The sequence below is a fragment of the Hylobates moloch genome, unplaced genomic scaffold (genome assembly GCF_009828535.3).
Source record: "Hylobates moloch isolate HMO894 unplaced genomic scaffold, HMol_V3 SCAFFOLD_10, whole genome shotgun sequence".
Lineage (NCBI taxonomy): Eukaryota > Metazoa > Chordata > Mammalia > Primates > Hylobatidae > Hylobates > Hylobates moloch.
The window spans coordinates 67,549,928-67,570,224 of NW_026652285.1; the positions used below are offsets into that span (position 1 = coordinate 67,549,928).

The 20,297-nt window shown below is 52.0% G+C and overlaps 2 protein-coding genes across 3 annotated transcripts in view; one reads left to right on the forward strand and one right to left on the reverse strand.

Moving 5' to 3' along the window:
* AOPEP (aminopeptidase O (putative)) overlaps positions 1 to 19,506 on the forward strand; it is a 400,140-nt gene extending 380,634 nt beyond the window's left edge. Inside the window, exon 17 of the mRNA XM_058445640.1 lies at positions 19,067 to 19,506. Coding sequence (XP_058301623.1) covers positions 19,067 to 19,162 — 96 coding nt within the window. The 3' untranslated portion in view covers positions 19,163 to 19,506. The remainder of the gene's footprint in view (positions 1 to 19,066) is intronic.
* The window catches only part of FANCC (FA complementation group C), a 234,682-nt gene continuing 215,888 nt past the window's right edge, over positions 1,504 to 20,297 (reverse strand). Inside the window, exons 14-16 of one of the 2 annotated variants that reach the window (XR_004249867.2) lie at positions 17,034 to 17,237; positions 11,529 to 11,764; positions 1,504 to 5,056 (exon numbers count right to left, since the gene is read on the reverse strand). Coding sequence is in view for 1 of the 2 variants with exons in the window: in XM_032164588.2 (XP_032020479.1) it covers positions 11,621 to 11,764; positions 17,034 to 17,237 (348 nt within the window). In the remaining variant the exon portion in view is untranslated. Of the gene's footprint in view, positions 5,057 to 9,019; positions 11,765 to 17,033; positions 17,238 to 20,297 lie in introns of those variants that run through there. The other variant, XM_032164588.2, reaches the window with a different exon arrangement.

The following is a 20,297-nucleotide window of genomic DNA, read 5'->3' on the forward strand; positions in this document are numbered from 1 at the left end:
CCATGGCTATGCCCTGAGGCTGTGTGGGGCTAAACAGCACCGAAGGGCCACTGAGGGGCTGGAGGGCAGAGGCCATAACACGTCACCCTGGCCCCTGTGGCCTGCAGCCACTAGCAACGTCACAGGGCCATCTGTCCCCCGAGTGGTAGTTACGAACAGTTAACTGGGTTTGCCAGGTTTAATAAGAGATCGGGGAGAGGCAGCAAGTTAATGGGTTAATTGCCACTGTCCTCCAGGAGCACAAATGGCTGCCAGGTCCAGTCCTTCCCCCTGAGGCCATGGAGATGCCAGTGTTTCAGCCCGCAGGAGCCGGGCAGCCCAGTGCAGGGCACTTCTCCAGAGGCCAGCACGTTTGAAACCAGTGTCCCCTGCTGCTGCCTCCAGCTGTCTGAACATAGGCTGCACCAACCTGTGGCTGGGCCCGGGCCCAGGGCCTGCTGCGGGAGGGGAGGTAGCCAGGGCATCTGAGGGTGACCCCAGCCCAGACGGCCCCCCCTCGATGGGAGGAAGCAGCAGTGACCACACTCTGCACTTGGTCGCCTGCAGGCCTCGCCAGCACCCTGGGGCCAGCCTAGAAAGGCAGCCCTCGCCTCCCTGCTGGGGTTGAGGGGACAGCAGGACCTCCCCAGCCCGGGGCTCTGGGCCACAGCCAGGGTATAAGGGCAAGGAATTCTGGCTGGACAAAGGCAAAAAGTGGGGCGAGGGAGGATACAGGAAAGAAATACCAGGGAAGACGGTCAGGTCCCAGCTCAGCTTCCTTTTGAGGATTAAAGGATTTTAAAGCATTTATTGGAATTGCAAACCAAAATATTGAAATAATAGCCTCCATCCTAGGCAAGGTGACTTTGCCTGCAGCATGGAGGGAGGCCAGCCATACCCAAGACAGGCCTGACGGAAAACCTGCCCTCGATGACGAAGAGGGGTCCGGGGGGAGCTGCAGCTTCCCTCCACCTCCATTCAGCCTGCAGCAGCCGGTGGTGGCCGGGCCTGGGGGAGGCCGAGGGGAGGGAGCTGTGCCGCAGTGACCTCGCCAAAGGCAGCTGTGACCCACAGAGCAGCTGAAAGCAAGGCCAAGGGCCGCTTTCAAGGGACAGTTTGTTTAGAGTTCAAGTTCTAGACCAAGCACCTCCTTGTTCTGTAGATGGGGCCAGCAGAGGACTTGTGTGGGTCATGGGTTGGGGTGAGGGGAGGTGCTGGCAGGGAAGGAGGGCTCCTTGGCAAGACAGTCCCACCCGGCAAGGGGCCACAGTCTGTCCTGGGATGCTCCTTCCAAGCAGAACTCTGGGTGCACAGGGCCCACCACACCCCATTCCCCAGAAGAAGCGGGGTGTTTCCTGGCACTTTGTCAGGGGTTGACATTAAAGTGTGGTGGCTCTTTGGTTAGTTGGTGCCTTGGGCTGAGCCACTGCAGGCTCGCTCTGTGCAGGGCCCAGCCATAACAGGCACTCTGTATAGGGGCACGGAGATGGTGGCCACCCAAGAGGTTTGGGGGGCCTGGACGTTGAAAGGGCTGCCTGGACCTCCCAGGGTCGTTCCCAGCAGGACAGTGACCTTGGTCTCACTGCTTGGGCTCTGGAGGTTTACCAGGTGGAAGTGAGGAGAGGCCGGTTGTGACTATTCAGGGGCAGGGTTTTATAGATCTCTTCCCACCCTCCCTGCTGTCTGGGAGACTGATCACCTGATAGGCATTCTGTTCCAGTCGGATAACCAGACGGTGTGAGAAAGGCCGGCAGCCAAGCCTGGGGTGGAAAGGAGCCACCATAAAGCCACAGATGTCCCAAGACCAACTTGGCACGTGTGCATGTGTGCACCCCACCCCAACAGCCCCCATGGGAGGCCCAGCCTGAGAAGCCACTCTTGGGGCTGGGGGTGGGAAAAGGGGGTTGAAGCCTCGTGGTTCTCACATAGATCCAGAAGAGAAGAAAGGCTGAGAGCTTCGGTCACCAGGGTGTGGCCTGAGAGAGTTGCTGATGGCACCAGAAGCCTGTTCAAGGCTGTGTGTGTGTGTGTGTGTGTGTGCGCACACACACACTAGTAGGGAGAGGCAGTGCAGGGGTCAATGCAGAAATGCAGAGAAAGACCTCTGGCCACACAGTTCTGTCTAGTCCCAACAGCTTACAAGGAACCAGTCCGGTCCCTGCAGTGTTTGTTGAGATAAAACAAGGTCAGGGTTTGGCTTCTCAGCCCCAGGACTTAAATGGGGTGGGCCAGGGGGAGCTGCTATGAAGACCAGAGCCTCCCACCCCCGGGCCCACCCAGCGTCTGGCTGCTCCGCCGCCCCTACCTGACCCTGGCAGTCGCTGCTGAGTGGGGCCTGGGGGCGGGCTTGGGGCTGCTCCCAGGGGGACTGTCCATTCTGAGTCTCCCACAGGCTCCCCACCTGGGAGAGGAGTGCCCAGCTCTGATCCTGCCTGGGGCCGCCTGCCCAGACAGCTCATCTGTGGCTTTGTCTGGGGCACAGAGGCAACTGGGTGTGCACCCTGCGGTTTCCATTTTCTTAAGCTTTCTTTGTGCTCCTTCTGCCTGTAATTTCTTTCAGCCTGGGCCTTTGTGGAATCTGTCCGCCACTTTAAAGCTCAGCTGAGGAGGTGCTTTTGCCAGCGGGGTGTGGGTAGTGTGCTGAAGCTGCCCGTGGTCAGAACCTAACTCGCTGCTAAGAGTCCTGAGTTCCAGAAAGTTCCTTTCTGCTCTCATAGTCCTCTCTTGCCACACGAGGTCTGACAGAAGTGCGTGTCCTGAAGACTGGATTGGACGCTCGTGGCGAGCTCTGAAAGGCAGGAGTCAAGGAAGCCCTCTCTGGCTAAGATACCACACTCTTCACCTGTGATCCGTGGGGTTTCCGCATTCTGACCCTATGATTTAAGTCCCCAGGGACTTCAGCAGCAGTTATGTTTAGGGAGGGAGGCTCAGGAAGAACGTGAATTATGGCGTAACTCAGAGATTAGGCCGGAGTCCGTTTCAGTGATTGCTGATGGAACGGAACAAGTGTGCGTTTATGTTGGGTTGTAAAGAAAAGACAGATAATTTACGGGGAAGGAACTATAGTTTGATGATTGTATCTGCTTTACTAAGTTAAATGCTGTGGAGGAAGCAACTGCAGAAACTTGGTTTTAGCACAGCTGAGGCAGAGGACTTGCGTACAGGAGGAAAGCCATGATGAGCACAGGGCCCTGGCAGATGGAGGATGGGTCTTTGGAAAGCTGGGTCATGGCCCATAACAAATGTCAGGGCACATGCGTCCAGCCATAGTAAGTGGACTTTTTCTAGAAAATTCTGTCCAATGGTAGAACATAAGTCCTGTGAATAAGAAACAAAAGCACCACCACGCTGACTACGGTGCAAGGATCGCAGATGGTGCTGTCTCCTTTTAAAGTTACAGATGGTGCCTGGCCTCCTTCCCTTCAGGGCAGCGTTTAACAGCAGCCCTCTCTTAGAGCAAACAAGAGTCTTCCTTTGCATACTTGATAACGACAACTTATTTTTCTCATAGATCACACATGCTAACAAATATAGGTAATATGTAAACAAAAGGTAAGTTTTCTCTGCGTTTTCAGCTAGTCTCTTCCCCAAGTCACTATAATGAAGTTGATTACCGTCTCCACCCTGGCGCCGGAAAGCATGTGTGCAGGCCCTGCTTTATACACGGAGGGAGGCACAGTGTTCACATGGGTCTAGATTGGCATGTACATAACGCTCGCTTCTCTGTGTCGATGGCTGCATCGCATGGACACGCTGTAACTCAAGAGGCGGTGACATCCGGCCTTCCGTGGGCTTCGTTCAAGTCCCAGCCCTGCTAGATGGCCTCAGTGTAGCCTTGGGCACATTATTCGGCCTCTCTGTGTTTGCATTTCCCCCTCTGTAAACTCCAGCTGACTTTGTTGGGTGAGTGAGTGTGAAGCGGACAGCAGGCCCGGGCTCGAGGGTAAGAGTGTGTGCTTGCTTGCACGCAGGCCTTTCCTTTTTTTCTTTCGTTCCTCTCTCTCTCTCCCCCCAACCCTTTCTTGCTCTTCTTTCTCTCCCTTTCCTGCCTCTCCGTTTCCTCTTTCATTTATATCTATGTGAACCTCTGAGCTGCCCCAGTGGTTGTTGGCTGTCGCATCCTGCACACGCACAGGTGCCGGCATATCCACGGGGAAAGCCCTAGATGTGCGCACTAGTGTGGATCCCTGCAGTCTGCAGTGGAGGGAGTGGGGTCGAGAGAACTGGGTGTCTGCTCCTTGAGAAAGGATATATAATCTTTTTCGATCTTAGTGCTTTTATTACAGCAGAATACACATAAGATTGACCAGTATAACCATGTGTGAGGACCCAGCTCAGCAGCCTCGGCATCTTCATTGTTGTGCAGCTCACCACCATCTGCAGAACTTTTTCATCTTCCCCAATGAAACGGGACTCATTCAACACTCGTGCCCCACTTCCCCTCCCCCAGGTCCCTGGGAAGCACCATGCAGCTTCCTGTCTCTGAGGCTTGCCTGTTTTAGGGAGCTTATATGAGAGGAGTCATAAAATCTTTGTCCTTTTTATGTCTAGCTGATTTCGTTTAACATAAAGTCTTCCAGGTTCCTCCATGGTGTGGCATGCTCAGGATCTCCGTGGTTTTTTTTTTTTTTTTTTTTTTTTTTTGAGACAGAGTCTTGCTCTGCTGCCCAAGCTGGAGTGCAGTGGCGCGATCTCGGCTCACTGCAGCCTCTGCCTCCCGGGTTCAAGCGATTCTCCTGCCTCAGCCTCCCGAGTAGCTGGGATTACAGGTGTGTGCCACCATGCCCAGCTAATTTTTGTATTTTTAGTAGAGACGGGGTTTCACCATGTTGGCCAGGCTGGTCTTGAACTCCTGACCTCGTGATCCGCCTGCCTGGGGCTCCCAAAGTGTAGGATCTCTGCCTTCTAAAGCTGAGGACCATCCTGCCGTTCACATAGACCATGTCGCCTTTCTGCACTGGCTTGGCTGCTGGCGGATGCAGCTATCTCTGCCTCTTGGCTGTCCAGGAGAGCACTGCTAGGAACATGGCATCCAGGATTTCCTCAGCTGTTACTTTGCATTCTTTTGGGTAAACATCTAGAGGCAGAATGGATAGATCAGAGTTCTAGGTTACCATACTGTTTCCAGGGTCAATTTTCTATTTTAATTTTTTTCACCCTATCTTACGGTGCTGATAAATTTGGATATTTGACAGGCTGTCCTCCGAAAAGGTGATACCAGTTTCCTGTCCCTTCCTCTACCTGTTCCGCACTCTGTCACCAGCATGGGGAGCATCAGCCTTGAGTGTTTCCCAGGCTGCTGTGGAGATGGTTGGGAGCACCTGGGCTTCTGCTACGCTGTGGAAAAGCCCCTCCCATCCTGTTCCCTGTGTCGTGTGTGTCCCTGCCCGTGTGTCTTGAGCTCGCAGCCGTTTCCTTACTGATGTGTAGAAGAGCTTTAGAAGTTAGGAAATTCGCTTTTTCGTGTGCTGCAAATACTTCTTCCCTCAGCTTACCATGTGTATTGAGATGCTTTGGTTAGTTTGCTTTTGATTTCTGTATGGCCAGTTTTACCAGCCTTCTCTCCTGTGGTTTCTTGCTTTTGCGTTGGGCATGGAAAGGGTTCCCTGTGGCAGACACAGCCAAGGGAGATGCGTGGGGGGTCCCCACAGCCTGGCCTGAAAGGAGGCATGGAAGTCTGCAGGGGGTCCCCACGGCCTGGCCTGAAAGGAGGCATGAAGTCCGCAGGGATGCGCTGGAGCCTTGGGTCCCGCCCCAACCTCGCGAGATCGGCATCCTCTCAGCTCCCCTTCCTCCCTCCACAGGACTGGGGAGTCTGCCCTGAAGCAGTGACCTGCAGGCAGGGGTGTGGGTGTGCTGGGAGGGAGTGGCCGGGGCTGGACAGGGTGTGACCATCTGCAAACCACTGAGGAAAAAGAAGTTCTAAATGAAAGATCAGAAAACGCCTTCTGCATTTTGGGAGGAGGGAAGCTTCAATTTTATAAGCTAAATCCTTATTTATCTAAGTAATACAGCATCTCCCCAGAGTGGCTGCAGCCTCCCTACCTCTCCCAAGCAGGGGAACTGCTAGAGAACACACAGATCCCAGAACGAGCCGTGCTCCAGATGCCAATGCTGGGGAAAGGCAGAGGGCTGGGGAGCTTATTCTGTAGCAGTTTTACTCCTGATACCATCCTTTCCCCGCTGATGGCAATGTCTTCATCTTACACTAAATTCTGTGCATGGACAGGCCATTTACTCGGTGGGAGGTGGTGTCTGAAACCTGGGCAGTGAGTAGCGGGGAGCGACAGAGGGCCAGCTTTTTGGCTCCCCGACGGGCTGGATGTGGAGGTGGGAGAAAGGGAGGGGTCAAGAGTGGCTTCAGAACTCGCCAAGTCCCTGGCAGGATGGAGTGGCCATCGGCAACATGGGGAGCCGGTGGGTGCGGGAGGTGGGTGGGGCAGGTGGGCCCGCCTGGGATGTGGTAAGCAGAGAGGGTCCTCACACCGCCAGTGGTGATGCCCAACAGGCGGTGGGCTCTCCCGGCTGGCGGGCCAGGAGCAGGTGTGGCCTCTCTGCCTAGAGATGCCACGTGAAGCCACGGGCAGGACAGGGTCCAGCCTCTGGGTGGAGTCCAAGGGCGCCCACCAGGAGGGGGTCAGGAGAAGAGGAGGAGCATGTGAGCTGGGAGGAGGTCGGCCCATGAGGCCTGAAAGCTGGCCGCTGGCTGCAGCCGTGGGGGCCCTTTCAGCCCCACCCACGTTTCCCTTCGTGAGAACCTCACACCAAAGTATGTGTCAGTGCGCGGTACGCTTCATGACGCTTCACGACGCTTCACTTTCAGAGCTTGCCTGGCTGTTCATGAACGTTTACTGTCCATATGAATGTTGGAATCAGGTTGTCTATTCTCTAATTCTGTGTCTACAACCGTTAGTGTCTGTGTCCAGGATGTCGTTCCAGAGGGAAAGGCCAGCAGTTACAGCAGTGCCCTTGGTTGGAAGGGGATTGGGCAACGTCTGGAGAGTTTTGTCACCACTGGTAGAAGGGGTGCACCGGCACCTGGTGGTGGAGGCCAGGATGCTGCCAACACCCTGCAGTGCACAGGACACCCCCACAACAGGGAGGCATCTGGTCCAAAGTGCTCATGGTGCTGCATTTAAGAAACCCAGATTTGGGTGCCTACAAAATGTCTTTCTGAAAATGCTCGCCTCTGCCTGTTCTTCTGGTGCTGGCTGCTGGGCTGTTTCATGGGATGCAACCTTCTAAAATGCTCTGGCATAGGCTAAAGTATAGATGCTGTAATGAACTGGAGACATTTTTATTGTCTCCATCTGCTCAGTGTCTGGCCCCTTCCTGTAGTTGGGTGATGCCTTTGGTGGTATCCAAGGTACCCAATAACGTTACAGAAGCTGAAGCCAGATGTGTGCTTTCCCAGCATCCCTGGCAGGCCTTTGACCCAGGCTCCTCCATCTGATGCACCTGGGCGGGAGCACGGAAAGGAGTGGGCACAAGGGCCTTTCTCCTGGCTGGAGTGGGGTCCGGAAGGGCTGGGCAGCAGGACTGGCCTTGCCAGAGCATCTGAAGCAAGGCTGGGACTGCTACTGGCTGGCTCACACCAGGCCTTGTCGGCCCAATACCTTTTTCATCAGTTCCCCTTTACTTTCAGCAATCAGTGCACATTTCTGTTGCTTGCAACCAAAAGTCCTGGGTGTACAAATTCCCCGCCCAGAACAGCAAGTGCAGTAAGATACCATGACAGGAGCGGGAGGGAAGGCCTTTGCTATGAGCTCTCTTTGTTACCAGTTCGGGCTTGAGGGGTGTGATTTGGACCCATGGTATAAACAAATTGTGGAACTGGATTTTAGGAGGAGGCTTGAAGACATGTTATATACTTACTGTACCTTAATTTTCGTTCTTTGGTTGTAAAATGGCTTAGCAATGATTAATGACTTCGGATTTTTGGACAAAATCTATGGATTTCCCAACGTTTGGCAGAGGGCAGAACTTTAGCACCTGAGCCCCTGGGCTGGGGGAGGTGGTCCTGGGCTGGAAACAGAGGAAGAAAAAGGCGAGGGGAGAAGCACGGGGAACTCTGTTTCTCTTCTTCCTTGGAAAGCAAAACAATTTTGGATTCCTTGTTGAATAAGGAGAACATTCCTCACATTTGCTCCCACTGTGCAAATCCTCCAGCGCATCCGCTGTCCTCTGGGCAGCGTAAGGCCAGGCTCGGTTTTCACTTTCCTGCGTTTCGGGTGGATTCACTCTGCCAGGCTCACCAAGGTCCCTTCTTCTCCACCTTCCCTGTCAAGGCCCTGTTCGTAACTTCTCCACTTCAACAGAAAACTCGGCTTCCTCCCATCCCCTGGACTAGCTCCCATTTCTGTCCTAGCACCTTGTCCCAACACTTAAGACACCAGGCAGGACAGGGTGAAGAACAAACCACAAAACCCTGCCAACCATGGCTGCTCCAGCAAGCGGCTCCTCAGGAGTGTCTTAGCATTTCCTGTCTGCTCCCTCAGATGCCCTCCTGACCCCGGGAGGGGCCCTAGTCTCCCATATCCGGAAGCATGGGGAGCCCTGGAAACCCCACTGGAGCGGGGGTCCTGGGGGTGGCCACGGCACTGCTCGCCTTGGCCGCATCACTCATACCTCCCAGAGGGGCCTGTGGGGCTGGAGGGCGAGGGGACAGCAGCCTGTGAAACAAACAACAGAGCAAGCAAGAGTGGGTGGGCTATGCTGGTGGGACGAAGCCTTCAGCTTCGGGGATCAGGGAAGAGACAGAACAATTCAAGTGAGGCTTATGGTCAAGCCTGGCTTAGAGAAAAAACAGATATGAAACGCATGTAACCTGATTTTAGCAGGCCCTGCCAGATGCCTACCTTTGTCCTCCCGCTTCCTCCTTGGTGACAGGACCCTTAGTTTTTAGGTATTTGGTAGCAAGGTTCCCAGGCCCAGAGGCTAAGCCATCCTCGGGCTTTTCCAGGGCACATCTAGGTTTTGTAAGGCCCGAAGCTTCCACTGTTTGTTTGGGGCCATCGGGGGAGCTTTTTCTTGAGAGAAGGATTGTAATATTTAATGGATACAACATTAGGTGCAAATTGAAGTTTTATTTAGAATGAAAAAATAGACAACAAATTACAGATTTTAAAGAGCTAAAAAATTCCACAGATGTCACAGAGTCCAGGTGAATAACAGTCTGGTTGGAGGGGCGCTCTCCGCCTCTTCTGTATTTTTGGCTCTCTCTGAGGGTAGTGGTTTTACCAGCATGCTTTATCAAAAACTATCAGGGAGAGTCTAGAAAAAGTCCTGCTAGGGTAAGGTCAGATTCCGGGCCCTGTCGCACCTCTGAAGACCTCGGTCCAGTTCCTTCCAGGGTGGCTTCAGGCCTTGGCATCCCTGCCTCCCTGCGGCTGCCCCTGTGCCCCGGCCCCGCCAGCGCCGTCAAGGCCTCCTCGGCTACGCCGCGTCCCCGCCCAGCATCTCGGACGCCGTTCCTTCCCGGTGGCACCTGCCTAGACTTTGCCGAAATCGAAGGCAACAGGAGGAGGAGGTGGGCTTAAGAGCACCTGCCTGGCCACCACCTGTCCTGGAGGTGGAGGGAATGGCCGAGGGGTGGCTCCCCTGGCTCCCCACCTTTGAGCATCTCTCAGGCCGGGAAAGGGCAAAGGGCCACATGAAGCCAGCAGGCACTTCAGTGCCACGTCCCCAGAGGGACAGTCCTCCCACCCAGGAACCCCTGGCTGCCCGGAAAGCACCACTGGCAAGGCCGCCTCCACCGTGCCTGCGAGAGGACTCGGCAGCTGTGAAGGAACTGGGAGATTCTGCAGACAGGCCGAGGTCAGGGCTTCCAGGCTAGGAAGAAGTCTTCCAGACGCCTAGCTTCACCAGTCCCAGGTGGAGAAGGAAGGAAGGGGCATGGGCAGAGGCCTGGCAGGGGAGGAGGGAGAGGCCAACCCTGTACACAGGACCACAGGACAGGGTGGAGGCCTGGTCCCAGTGGCCCCTCTCTCTAGCGGTTCCCTGCTGCCACCATGTCCACAGAGGAGTCACAGCTTCCATGGCCCAGCCACAAGTTCTGGCTCAAAGTCAGAACAGGAGAGAGGCCCTGAACTCCAGTGAAGCATGCAGCTCCTTTTTCAACCCCAACACTTCTGACGAAGCATGTTTGTTTTGTTATATGAAGGCAAGGATCATGATGGCACGAAGCGTGTTATATGAAAGCAATGATATTTTGGCTGCCACAAAAATATTTTACCAGCACACCCTTCTGACTGCAGCATTTCTGAGAAGGCAGGCTCAGGTGAAAAGTTCCTGGAATTTTCCAGATCTTCAGGTGGATCTATTAGCATTGCCACGTACCGAAAAAAGGAATTTCCCTAAAGGTTAACCTCTAATCCAGCAAAAACTTTGCTCATACCTCAAAACGGAGCCAAGACTCAGACTAATACACATAAATCAAAATGGACAAAAGCAAGTCTTGACTCACTTGACAAACAGAATAGACACAAAAGAATGTACAACCAATACAATTCCAGAATGTCCCTGAAAGGAAAAAGCATCTTCTACTGACATGAAATAAATGTTAACCTTGAGATTACACTAACAATGCCTTTTTTTTAAGAGAGGGTCTCGCTCTGTTGCTCAGGCTGGAGTGCAATGTCATGATCTCGGCTCACTACAACTCCCACCTCCCGGATTCAAGCGATCCTCATGCCTCAGCCTCCTGAATAGCTGGGATTACAGGTGCACGCCATTGCACCCTGATAATTTTTGTATTTTTAGTAGAGATAGGGTATTGCCATGTTAGCCAGGCCAGTCTGGAACTCCTGGGCTGAAGTGATCCCCCTGCCTTGGCCTCCCAAAGTGCTGGGATCACAGGTGTGAGCCACTGCGCCCAGCCAGGCCAATTCTTTATCAGGAATTTCCAATTCCCATTTCCGTTTAACAAGAGAACTGAATTAATCCTGCCTTCTAATGTTTCTGGAACACATCCTCTACCTTCACCTGCCGGCTCCTCTGATGTCCCAGGGGCCTTTTGGTAGCAGTCAGCATTTAGCAAATACAGAGTGGAAAGAGTGTGCAGGAGGCCCGGACTTGGGTGTGCTGTCTGTTCCTGTGGCCTGTCGGGCAGGTCCAGGGAGACACAAGGGAAGCCTGAGGGACCCTGACTCCCCTTGAAGAATTTCTCCATACAGCAAGACAGTGTGGCTTTATCCCAGATCCCTGACTCCTAAAAAGAGTCTAAAAAGAGCTAAGTTCTCTCTAAATTCTTTAATGGTTCATGACCAAATTCTTGGTTCTAAGACTTTGAATTTTTAAATAATAGATGTGCATCTTGGGTAAAAACTAGAAACCTGTTCTCCCACCCAAGCCTTTGCTATAGTAATTCTCAAGCTGATGGTCTGGCCGGGCGGGCACCAGGAGCGCCAAAGGCTCACTTGAGTCATTAGTAAACATGTCTGACTGAGTCTGGGCTGAGGGACCCGGCTCTGCATTTTGTAAAATAAGATACTAGAAGATCATCCCAAGATGTGTACAGCTCATTCTCACAGCCCAAAGAAGGCACTTACTCCACAAATGCGTGGCCACAGGTCATCACCTGTCCTGTGGCCCTGGTGAGCCTGATCCCTCTCGCTGGGCACCCACACGGCCTGCGTGCCTTCTAGACTTGAGTTCGCAGCTCTTTAAGGAGCTCTCGGGCCAGTTTTTCTGATCTAGGGCTTTCAATGCCAAGACGATTCCATCTGTACAAGGTCTGGTCAAGAAAGCCAATGATCTCGTGAGTTATCTCAGCAGTGTGAGCCATCTGCAATCAGGACAGAAGAGAAGGCAAATTAAAACACTTTCCAGACAGATTTGTCCTTTGTCCAGACCATAACCACCCAGCCCCTGAAAGAAGCCCTATCCCGTATTTCCATCAGTTCCAAAGTAAAGCACTAGGGGCTCTTATTTGCAAGGTGATTAGCACAGCAAGTCTGTCTCCAAGGCTGGCTACACAGTGAGCGGTGCCATTTCCTAACAAGCCTCCTCGCATTGAGCTCAGCTGCCAACAGCCTTAGACTCATAAAGGCCACAAACAAGTGCTGCTTGCAATCAGAAGTGCTTCTCGGAATGCCAGTCACAAGTTGTGGGATGATCGGCTGTGGGGAACAAAGGCAAATAAGCATGCTGTGGCTTGACTTTCTGAAAAAGGCTCACACGAATATGAGAATTGGAAAATACCACCTGTTTTCACAGAAACAGCCCCTGGCATCCCTGGGCTAGCAACCGGACCTACTTGCTTTTTAATAGGCCTCTAAGGTTTTAACACCTGATTCTTGAGGGAGAGCAGGAGACACAGCCTAAAGGCATTCGTACTTGTTGGTGCCTGTAAGTAAGTATTTTCCTAAAAACTTCGGTTAAGAAAAAAGGAAAGGGTGAGAATCTTACAATTTAGCTGTGTGGGGAATTGATGGTTTTTTAAACACAAGCAGTATTAAGAAGGCTTAAGTAAGTTTTTGAAAGAGTAACCGATATATTCACTTAGTGTGTGTCAGTTTATACAGAACCTGCAAATGTTTAATTAGCCAGAGCAGCCCAAGGTCAGCTTCCCCTGGAAGAGTTGGGCCGTTCTGGGAGGGTGAACAACTGCCTTGGTTTTCCCGGGACTATTCTGGTTTTACTGCCTCAGGTCCGGTCCGACAGCCCAGGACACCCTTCAGAACTGGGCCTTCCACCTCCTGACCACCACTAAAGGGAGCCTCTTGTCGCATGCGCACTGTGTGAATGGCAGCGTGGGGACGCAGAGCTAAGAGTAAACGACGTGGGGCGGACCATAACGTTCGCTCTCCTTGGCCCCCGCTGGCAGCACACAGGGCCTGCAGCCGGCCTGCAATGAGCCCGCCAGGGTCAGTGCAGCCAGCACGGGGGCTCCGGATGTAGCCCCGGCGCGTGCCAGTGTGTCCCTGGGCATCTGTATTGCTATCACTTGGTTTTTACTCAGAAATGACAAGCACATAATGCTGATGGCCTTTGGCAGATGCAGCCTGTCCTTCATCAAGGAAACAATGTGAGCCTGCTGTGGACCCCTTTCAGAGTTAATATACCACCCAGACCCTGAGCGGGAGGACCGTCCCCTCCTCAGGGGCTGACCATGCCCATGCTGATGGGCTTGGCCATGTCTGAAGAATGGCTGAGTTGTCATTACAAATCCAACCTTGCATCTTCCTTACACATCAACACTCCCGGGTGGGCCCCTTCCCAGTTCTCTAGTCACATGCAAAAATTCGCAGCCCTGCAGCCACCTGGAAAACCTGCCTCCCTGCTGGCCTTCGCTGGTGCGCCAAGAGTGGGTTCAATTCATTTTGAGTTCAACGACTACAGAATTGAATTCTGCATCTCGGAATCTTGCTAACTTTTGCTGTTGTTGCTGTGGCCCAGCAGCAGGAGGCAGGAGAGAGAGAAGTGTGAATCCAGGCCAGGACAGGAGGTGGAGCCCCAGGGGTGGACTCCACGCAGTCCCGTGCTCTGTGCCGGCCTCCTGCAGGCACAAGTGAGGGAGCAAGTGGATGGCTGGGGCAAGGCAGAGGAGTGCCTGGCGAGAGGCTAGGAGCCAGAGAGGCAAGAGAACCGTAGGGATGTTGGGCAGGGCCTCGTGGATGGAGTTCTGGGGAAAATCGGAGGGCCAAGGTCAGAGAAGAGGATTCCAGGACAGCCAGGGAGTGGACCTCCAGGTGCCTGGAGAAGAGCCCACTGTGCAGAGCTCACAGCAGAGGCCACACAGGAGGCAGGCTGTGGGCAGATGGGGCTGCAGGACCAGTGCGTCCTTAAGTCAGATGGAGCCACTCGCTCAAGCCATCTCCAACAGGGTGCAAGGGCTCTGAAGAGAGACAGAGGCCTTTGCCTTGAGCTGGCACCGCTCTCCAAATCTGGATGCCAAGACAGAGGGCAGAGCCTGGGACCAGCCGGGAGGTGGCTGTGCTTGGTCCTGAGGGTGGAGAGACCCAAGCTGCAAGAGGGAAAGGCCGTCCCACCAAAGCAACCACCTGGCCACCACCTGCTCGTGGGCCAAGCAGACCCGGCCCTTTCCAAGGTGCTGTTGGCAGAGGAACTGACAAAGGCCAGGAGAGGCAGGGGTGGTGGGAGGGATCCTTCCCCGGAGGCCCTCAATGCCATGCGGCCACCGCAGCGAAGGCTTCTCATTAGGAAGACTGATGTGTCAATAAAGATGGTTTCAAAACATCCGAAAGGACAGCACCCAGGAGGTGCTTTCACCACGATGGGTGCCCAGATGGCCAGCATCCACCCCTGACGGAGTCAGTGCATGAGCGCCACACTGGCGTCTGCTCCGGTAATGAGCTTCTGCTGTGTGTGTCTTCTCTGTGGCGGAACTGACTTGGGGGATGTGATGACAAAGCACTGGGGCCCTCCGCGCTCCTGCGGGTTCCCATGTGGATCAGCAGAAGGGGCTGAACCACGTGTCAGGATGGGCTGCCCAGCACAGGACACAGGCTGAGCCTTGCAGCATCTGGCCTCTTACTCCCAGCAGTGTCTCTGGGCCCAGTCTTGAGGGCAATCTGCTTTGAATGTGGACCGAAAGTTTCCTCCGAGTAGACGGAAACGTGGTATCAGGATAACCGAAACAGAGACCTGGGTGTCTCTAGGGTGCTTGCTCTGGGTGATTTTCTCTCATACCCTGTGGGCAGGGCTGGAGCCACCAAACTCCCATGCTGACCCCCGCTGCTAAGCAAGCCAAGCTCAGGCCCTGGGCAGCTTCTCCACTCACACGGGCCACAGGGTTGCGGAGGAAGTGCCTGAGCTGGAATTGTCCTTGTCACAGGGCAGGGCTGACCATCTCCCCACTGCCACTCCCCCAGCCCCCCATAAGCACCTTCCCACTGTTTCTGCGAGTTCTACTTTTTAGATCCCACCCATAGGTGAGAGCATGCATTTGTCTCTTGCGTCTGGCTTATTTTGCTCAGCATAAAGCCCTCCAGGTTGGGCCGCATTGTTGCAGGTGTGCATTTTATAAGAGTACACAATAGATTCTCGAAAGCATTCTCACTGTGCTGGGGCCAGGCCCAAAGAGATGGCACCTGGCATGTGGCAGCCAGTCGTCTTCAGGCCTGGGCTGCGCTCAGGACTGGGATCCGTCTTAGCTGAGACACCAGCACCTGGGAGGCACAGCCTGGGCCCGCTCCACAGGACTGTCCTACCAGGATGGAGACAACCTCCTGGCCCTGGTTCTTGGCAGGTGGGTCATTTGTTACGGGGACTTATGAATGACATGTGAATGTCTGCACATGGACATTCACGTTTCAGTCAGGCCCGGCCTGGACGGGAGCAGGAGGGGCCTCTGGGGACTGGGAATATTCCTCTCTTGAGTTGGTTGCTGGCTGCACAGGTGTTGTTGGTTTGTGAAATTCATCAAGCTGTGTATTTTCTGTATGTATATGTCAACAAAAGTACAAATAAAATTTAAAAACTCCCAGAGCCAGCATGCTGGTGCTTTTTCTGAGATGAGATGAGTATTTTTTTAAATTGTGGTAAAATATACATAAAATGTGCTGTTTTACCCATTTTTGTAATTCGGTGGTATGTTTACAGTGTTGCACAGCCATCAGCACCGGCCGTCTCCTGCCCCTTTCCATCATCCCCACACTGACTCCCCACCCTCCACCCTGGGAAACTCTGGTACTTCCTCTCCCTGGGCTTGACTCTTCCAGGTGCCTCACCTAAGTGACTCATGCAACATCCTTGTTTCTGGCTTATTTCAATAGCACAGTGTCTTCCAGGTTCATTCATGTTGCAGCACTGTCAGAACCTCCTTCCATCTTCAGGCTGAACAGTACTCTTTCATGGGTACAGATCACACAGTGCATTGCTTGTCCCTCTACAGGCGTTTGGGCCATCTCTGCCTGCTGGCTGCTGAGAATAGTGCTGCCCTGAGCACTGGGCCAGATGGCCCTCCAGCCCCTGCTTTCGGCTCTCTGGGGTATAGACCTAGGAGAACCGCCTGCCACATGGTAATTCCCAGTTTGGCTGTTTGAGGAACCACCCCATTCTTCTCCACAGTAGCTGCACGACGTTAACGTCCCGACCGGGAAGCATATGAGTGTTCTGGTTCCCGCGCATGGTCAGGGCGTTTCTTTTCTCTCCTTGCTGACAGCCATCCTGATGGCTGTGCGGTGCATCTTGCTGCACTTTGCCTTTCCCTGACCACTCATGCCCTTTCTGGGAGCATCTCCCCACATGCCTACTGGCCATTTGTACATCTTCTTTGGAGAAATGTCTGTTCAAGTCCTTCACCCATTTTTGAACTGGGTTGTTTATCTTTTTGTTGTTGAGTTATAAGAATTCTTTATGTATTCTGAACACTAAACTCTAATCACATATATTATTTCCAAATATTTTTCTCCCATTCTGTGAATTATGTTTTCACTTTCTTGACAGTATCATTTGATGCACAAAAGCTTTTAATTTTCATAAAGTCCAATTTATCTATTGTTTTCTTTCATCGCTGTGCCTTTGGTATCATATCCAAGAAATCATTGCCAAATCTAATGTCACAAAGAGTGCTCACTTTTGACTTGGACCGTTTTTTACCCCTCAAGTCAAGTGGGCTTCCGGAAGGATTTCTTTGTAATAAACCAATTTTTTAAAGATTAACACAATTCTTTGCACTGTTGCAGTGAATAGCATTGTGGTTGCTTTGCGAGCACATTCTCATTGTGGCCTTATTTCTTTCCGTGAGGAGGAGGAGAGCAGCACGCTGCGATGGAAAGAAATGTACGTAGGGGGACAGGAGACCTGGCTTCTACTGCAGGCTCTGGCAGCAAGCTGTGGGCCACGGGCCCAGGAGATGGCATCTCCTGTCTCTGAGCCTCTGTTTTCTCTTCTATGACATAAAGGTGCTGGAGAGGGCAGGCTCTGGGGTCCATCCCAGCTGTCAAACTCCTTGACCATTTATCTGTGCTGGGCAGCATCCTGGTACACACACTGTGCAGAGGCCAGACCCTCGGACAGGTAACCCACCTCTAACCCTCTCACCTGCAGCAGAAATGAGTACTAGGATGCTGGACCACAGGGAGACTTACCAGGGTGATGACATCCCAGGCGATCGTGTGGCCTCCAGGAGCCCAGAGCAGGAAGTTGAGGAGAAGGTGCCTGATCAGCTGTTGTGCAGGAGCTCTGGGGTCTGTGTCTGTGTCCTGTCCTGCTACTGTCTGCAGATCCTGGGCTGAGAGGCTGCTGCTTCTGGACATCGCCAGGAGGTGGCCCAGCACGGCCTTCACTTGGACCTGGGAAATAGCATTTCACAGGGGAGAGGTTAGGAAGAGGCAGGACAGACATACTTCTAGGATTTATTTATTTGCTTTGAAGCAACCCCCAGAAAAGGGTAAGGACTGGCCCCTGAGAGAGGGAGCTAGGCAGCGGCCGAGTTTACACTCGATTCCACATAAACCCAAATGGGCGGAATGGAAATTTCTTGACTTTCTTTCGTCTTGCTCACCAAGCAATCAGGGCACCATGCCAGGAATTGACCTTTTTTTGTATAAAAGGAAACAGAGAAAAGTTCTCAACAGAATGTAGTCAGATTTTTATATTGTGGGGAAAAAGAACAAAAGGCTCCTTGAAGACTCGCCTATCACAGCCACAAATCAATTAAAGCCCCACGCAGCCAGACCTCCGCTGAGCCAGTGTTCCCATACGAATGCAGGCTTGCCTTTGCTTCTTGCTATACTGGGGGTCAGGGCGGGGGGTGGGGGGGAACACACACACATGCACGCATGTGTACACAAGCACGGTCATACACACATGCACGCACACACAAGAACACATTTGTTTTACATGCTGGAACAATCTGTTTATATGTGTTTAATGTTCAAACAGAGGTCACAAGTCTGTGGAACCCACATAATAATGGTAATTATAAGTCTGCAGGTTGTTTTTGCATAAAAAATACTTATCCCATGCTGAGATGTTTCTGCTTGCTACAAGAATGGTACACCCAGTCATGACTTGGAAAACAAAGCAAAAACTAAAAGGCCATAGCTCCAAATGCCACATGGAACTCATGAACAGCTATGTTCCATCACTTCTGAAAGAATACTTAGGCCTATTCTGAGAATTCCCATGACCGATTTTATGGATTTTGTGTGAGGCGTTTTTTTTCCCTGGAAGTCAAGGCCTCATTCAATGAAGTCTGTCATAAACTCCAGTACACTGGGCGTGTTGTGTGAGCTCCTCTGACCACAATACAAGACCGTGAGAAACTGCACCATCGGGCTCTTCCACGGGGAGCGGCAGCGCTCCAGCAGGGCAGGCCTCGCTCTCCCCACCTTGCCCCTCAGCCGGCCCAGCCTGCCAGGTCTGATGGTGTCTACGGGAGCCCAAGGCCATTCTGCCATCTAACTGGGTCTGCAAAAATGTCAGGGTTTTTTGCAAAAAACAGATAAGCCTTTATATCTGTTTTTTCTCTTGACCCACAACCGACTTTCTGCCCTTGTCCAATAATCCCTAAGATGGGGTCTGTCTTCCTTTCTGTCTGTCCCAGACTGTCTTTCCCTTCAGAGGCCGTCTGTGCTCATGGGCTTCCACTTGAACACCAATAACTTTAAACACATCCTAAGTTTTTCAGGAGAAAGATAAAAGCTTTCTTTTCTTTTTAAAGTATTTTTTATCCTGCATTATAAAAACTTATATATGCTTACTATGGAAAATTTGAAAAAAGAAAAACCATTAAAATGATGTAAAACTCTACCATCCAAAAAGACTCACTGTTAATAATTCTGTTTATATATTTCTTGTCTTTTTTTTCTACACACTGAGACCATACCACTCACTACACATAATGCCTTGTATCTATCTTTCATTTTTCTCTCCATAATGTACTATAAGCAGTTCAGTTCACTGTATCTATAGAACATGCTCTTCAAGACCTTTTTTTTTTTTTTTTTTGGAGACAGAGCCTTGCTCTGTCACCCAGGCTGGAATGCAGTGGCGCAATCTCTACTCACTGCAACCTCTGCCTCCTGGGCTCAAGCGATCCTTCCATCTCAGCCTCCTGAGTAGCTGGGACTATAGGCACACATTACCACACCTGGCTAATTTCTTTATTTTTTTGTAGAGACAGGGGTCTGTGTTGCCCAGGCTGGTCTCAAACTCATGGATTCAAGTGATCCAGCCGCCTCGGCCTTCCAAAGTGCTGGGATTACAGGCATGAACCACCATACCCGTCCAAGAGCATGATTTTTCATGGTATGTAACAGAATGCTATTCCATGGTTAGGATATACCACAATTTATTTGGCCAGTAGCCTTACTATTGAAAGTTTAGGCCATTTCCCATTGTTGTATTTATGAACAATGCTGTGCTGAATATTCTTATACATAAGCCTTTGCATGGATCTCTATTCCCTAGGGTAATTCCTAGAAGTGGAACCACAGGGTTAAAGGGTATGAACCCTTGCCTGATTTTTTTTTCCTTTTTTTCTCTAGGCATCATTGTACCTTACTGATTCTTAAGGGTATCTAAACGGACTTTTTTTTGTTTATTTTGTTGTGATCTGATTCAGTTGGCAAAAGGAGATGAACTCTGGCTGCTGGTGGAAAGGGTGGCTTGCCCATGAGTGGGACAGGCCTTCTCACAGGCTGGACACATCCTGGGCAGGGACATGCTTGCTCTTTGCACCCATGTTCTTCACCTCAAGGATGGTCACAGAGGCTGTGACGTCAGGCCCAGCACACGATGCGGGGATACGCCACCAGCTGATTTAACTGTGCCTTTTTAAATAAATGCACAAATGCACAGATACTGCTAATTTCAATTCAATCGCATAAGAATCATGCTTTCTAACAAAGTTCACAGTTTGTCTCTCAAGCCCCCCAACAGACCATCAAGGGATTAAAGCTCACAAAACCCAGGAAAACAAGAGGTACGTATCATTCATTAAACTAAAATCCCCTTCCCAGGACGCCACATACACCAATGCCTCAGGCAGGCACCAGCGAGAAAGGGGCTCTGGAGTCACCAACATGAGCACTGGATTGAACTGCCAGGCAGATGGGCACCTGTGACAGAATGGGGGGAAGGGAAACGGATGCCTGCCACTGCCCCACTCACATTGAGCCAATACGTTCTCATCCAAAATCCTAGGCATCCCCTGAGGGAGAACTACGCAAGGGTTTTATCTTTTCTTAAAAAAGGACCAAGTTAGCTAGGAGAAGATGTGCCAATGTAGAACTTTCTAGAAATTAAGTGTTATTTAATTTATTTCTTTATACTTCAAAAGTGACTCTCTGTCAGTAACCTTTTGACTGTGATGGAATTGAACACGTATCTACCAACTTAGCTTATAC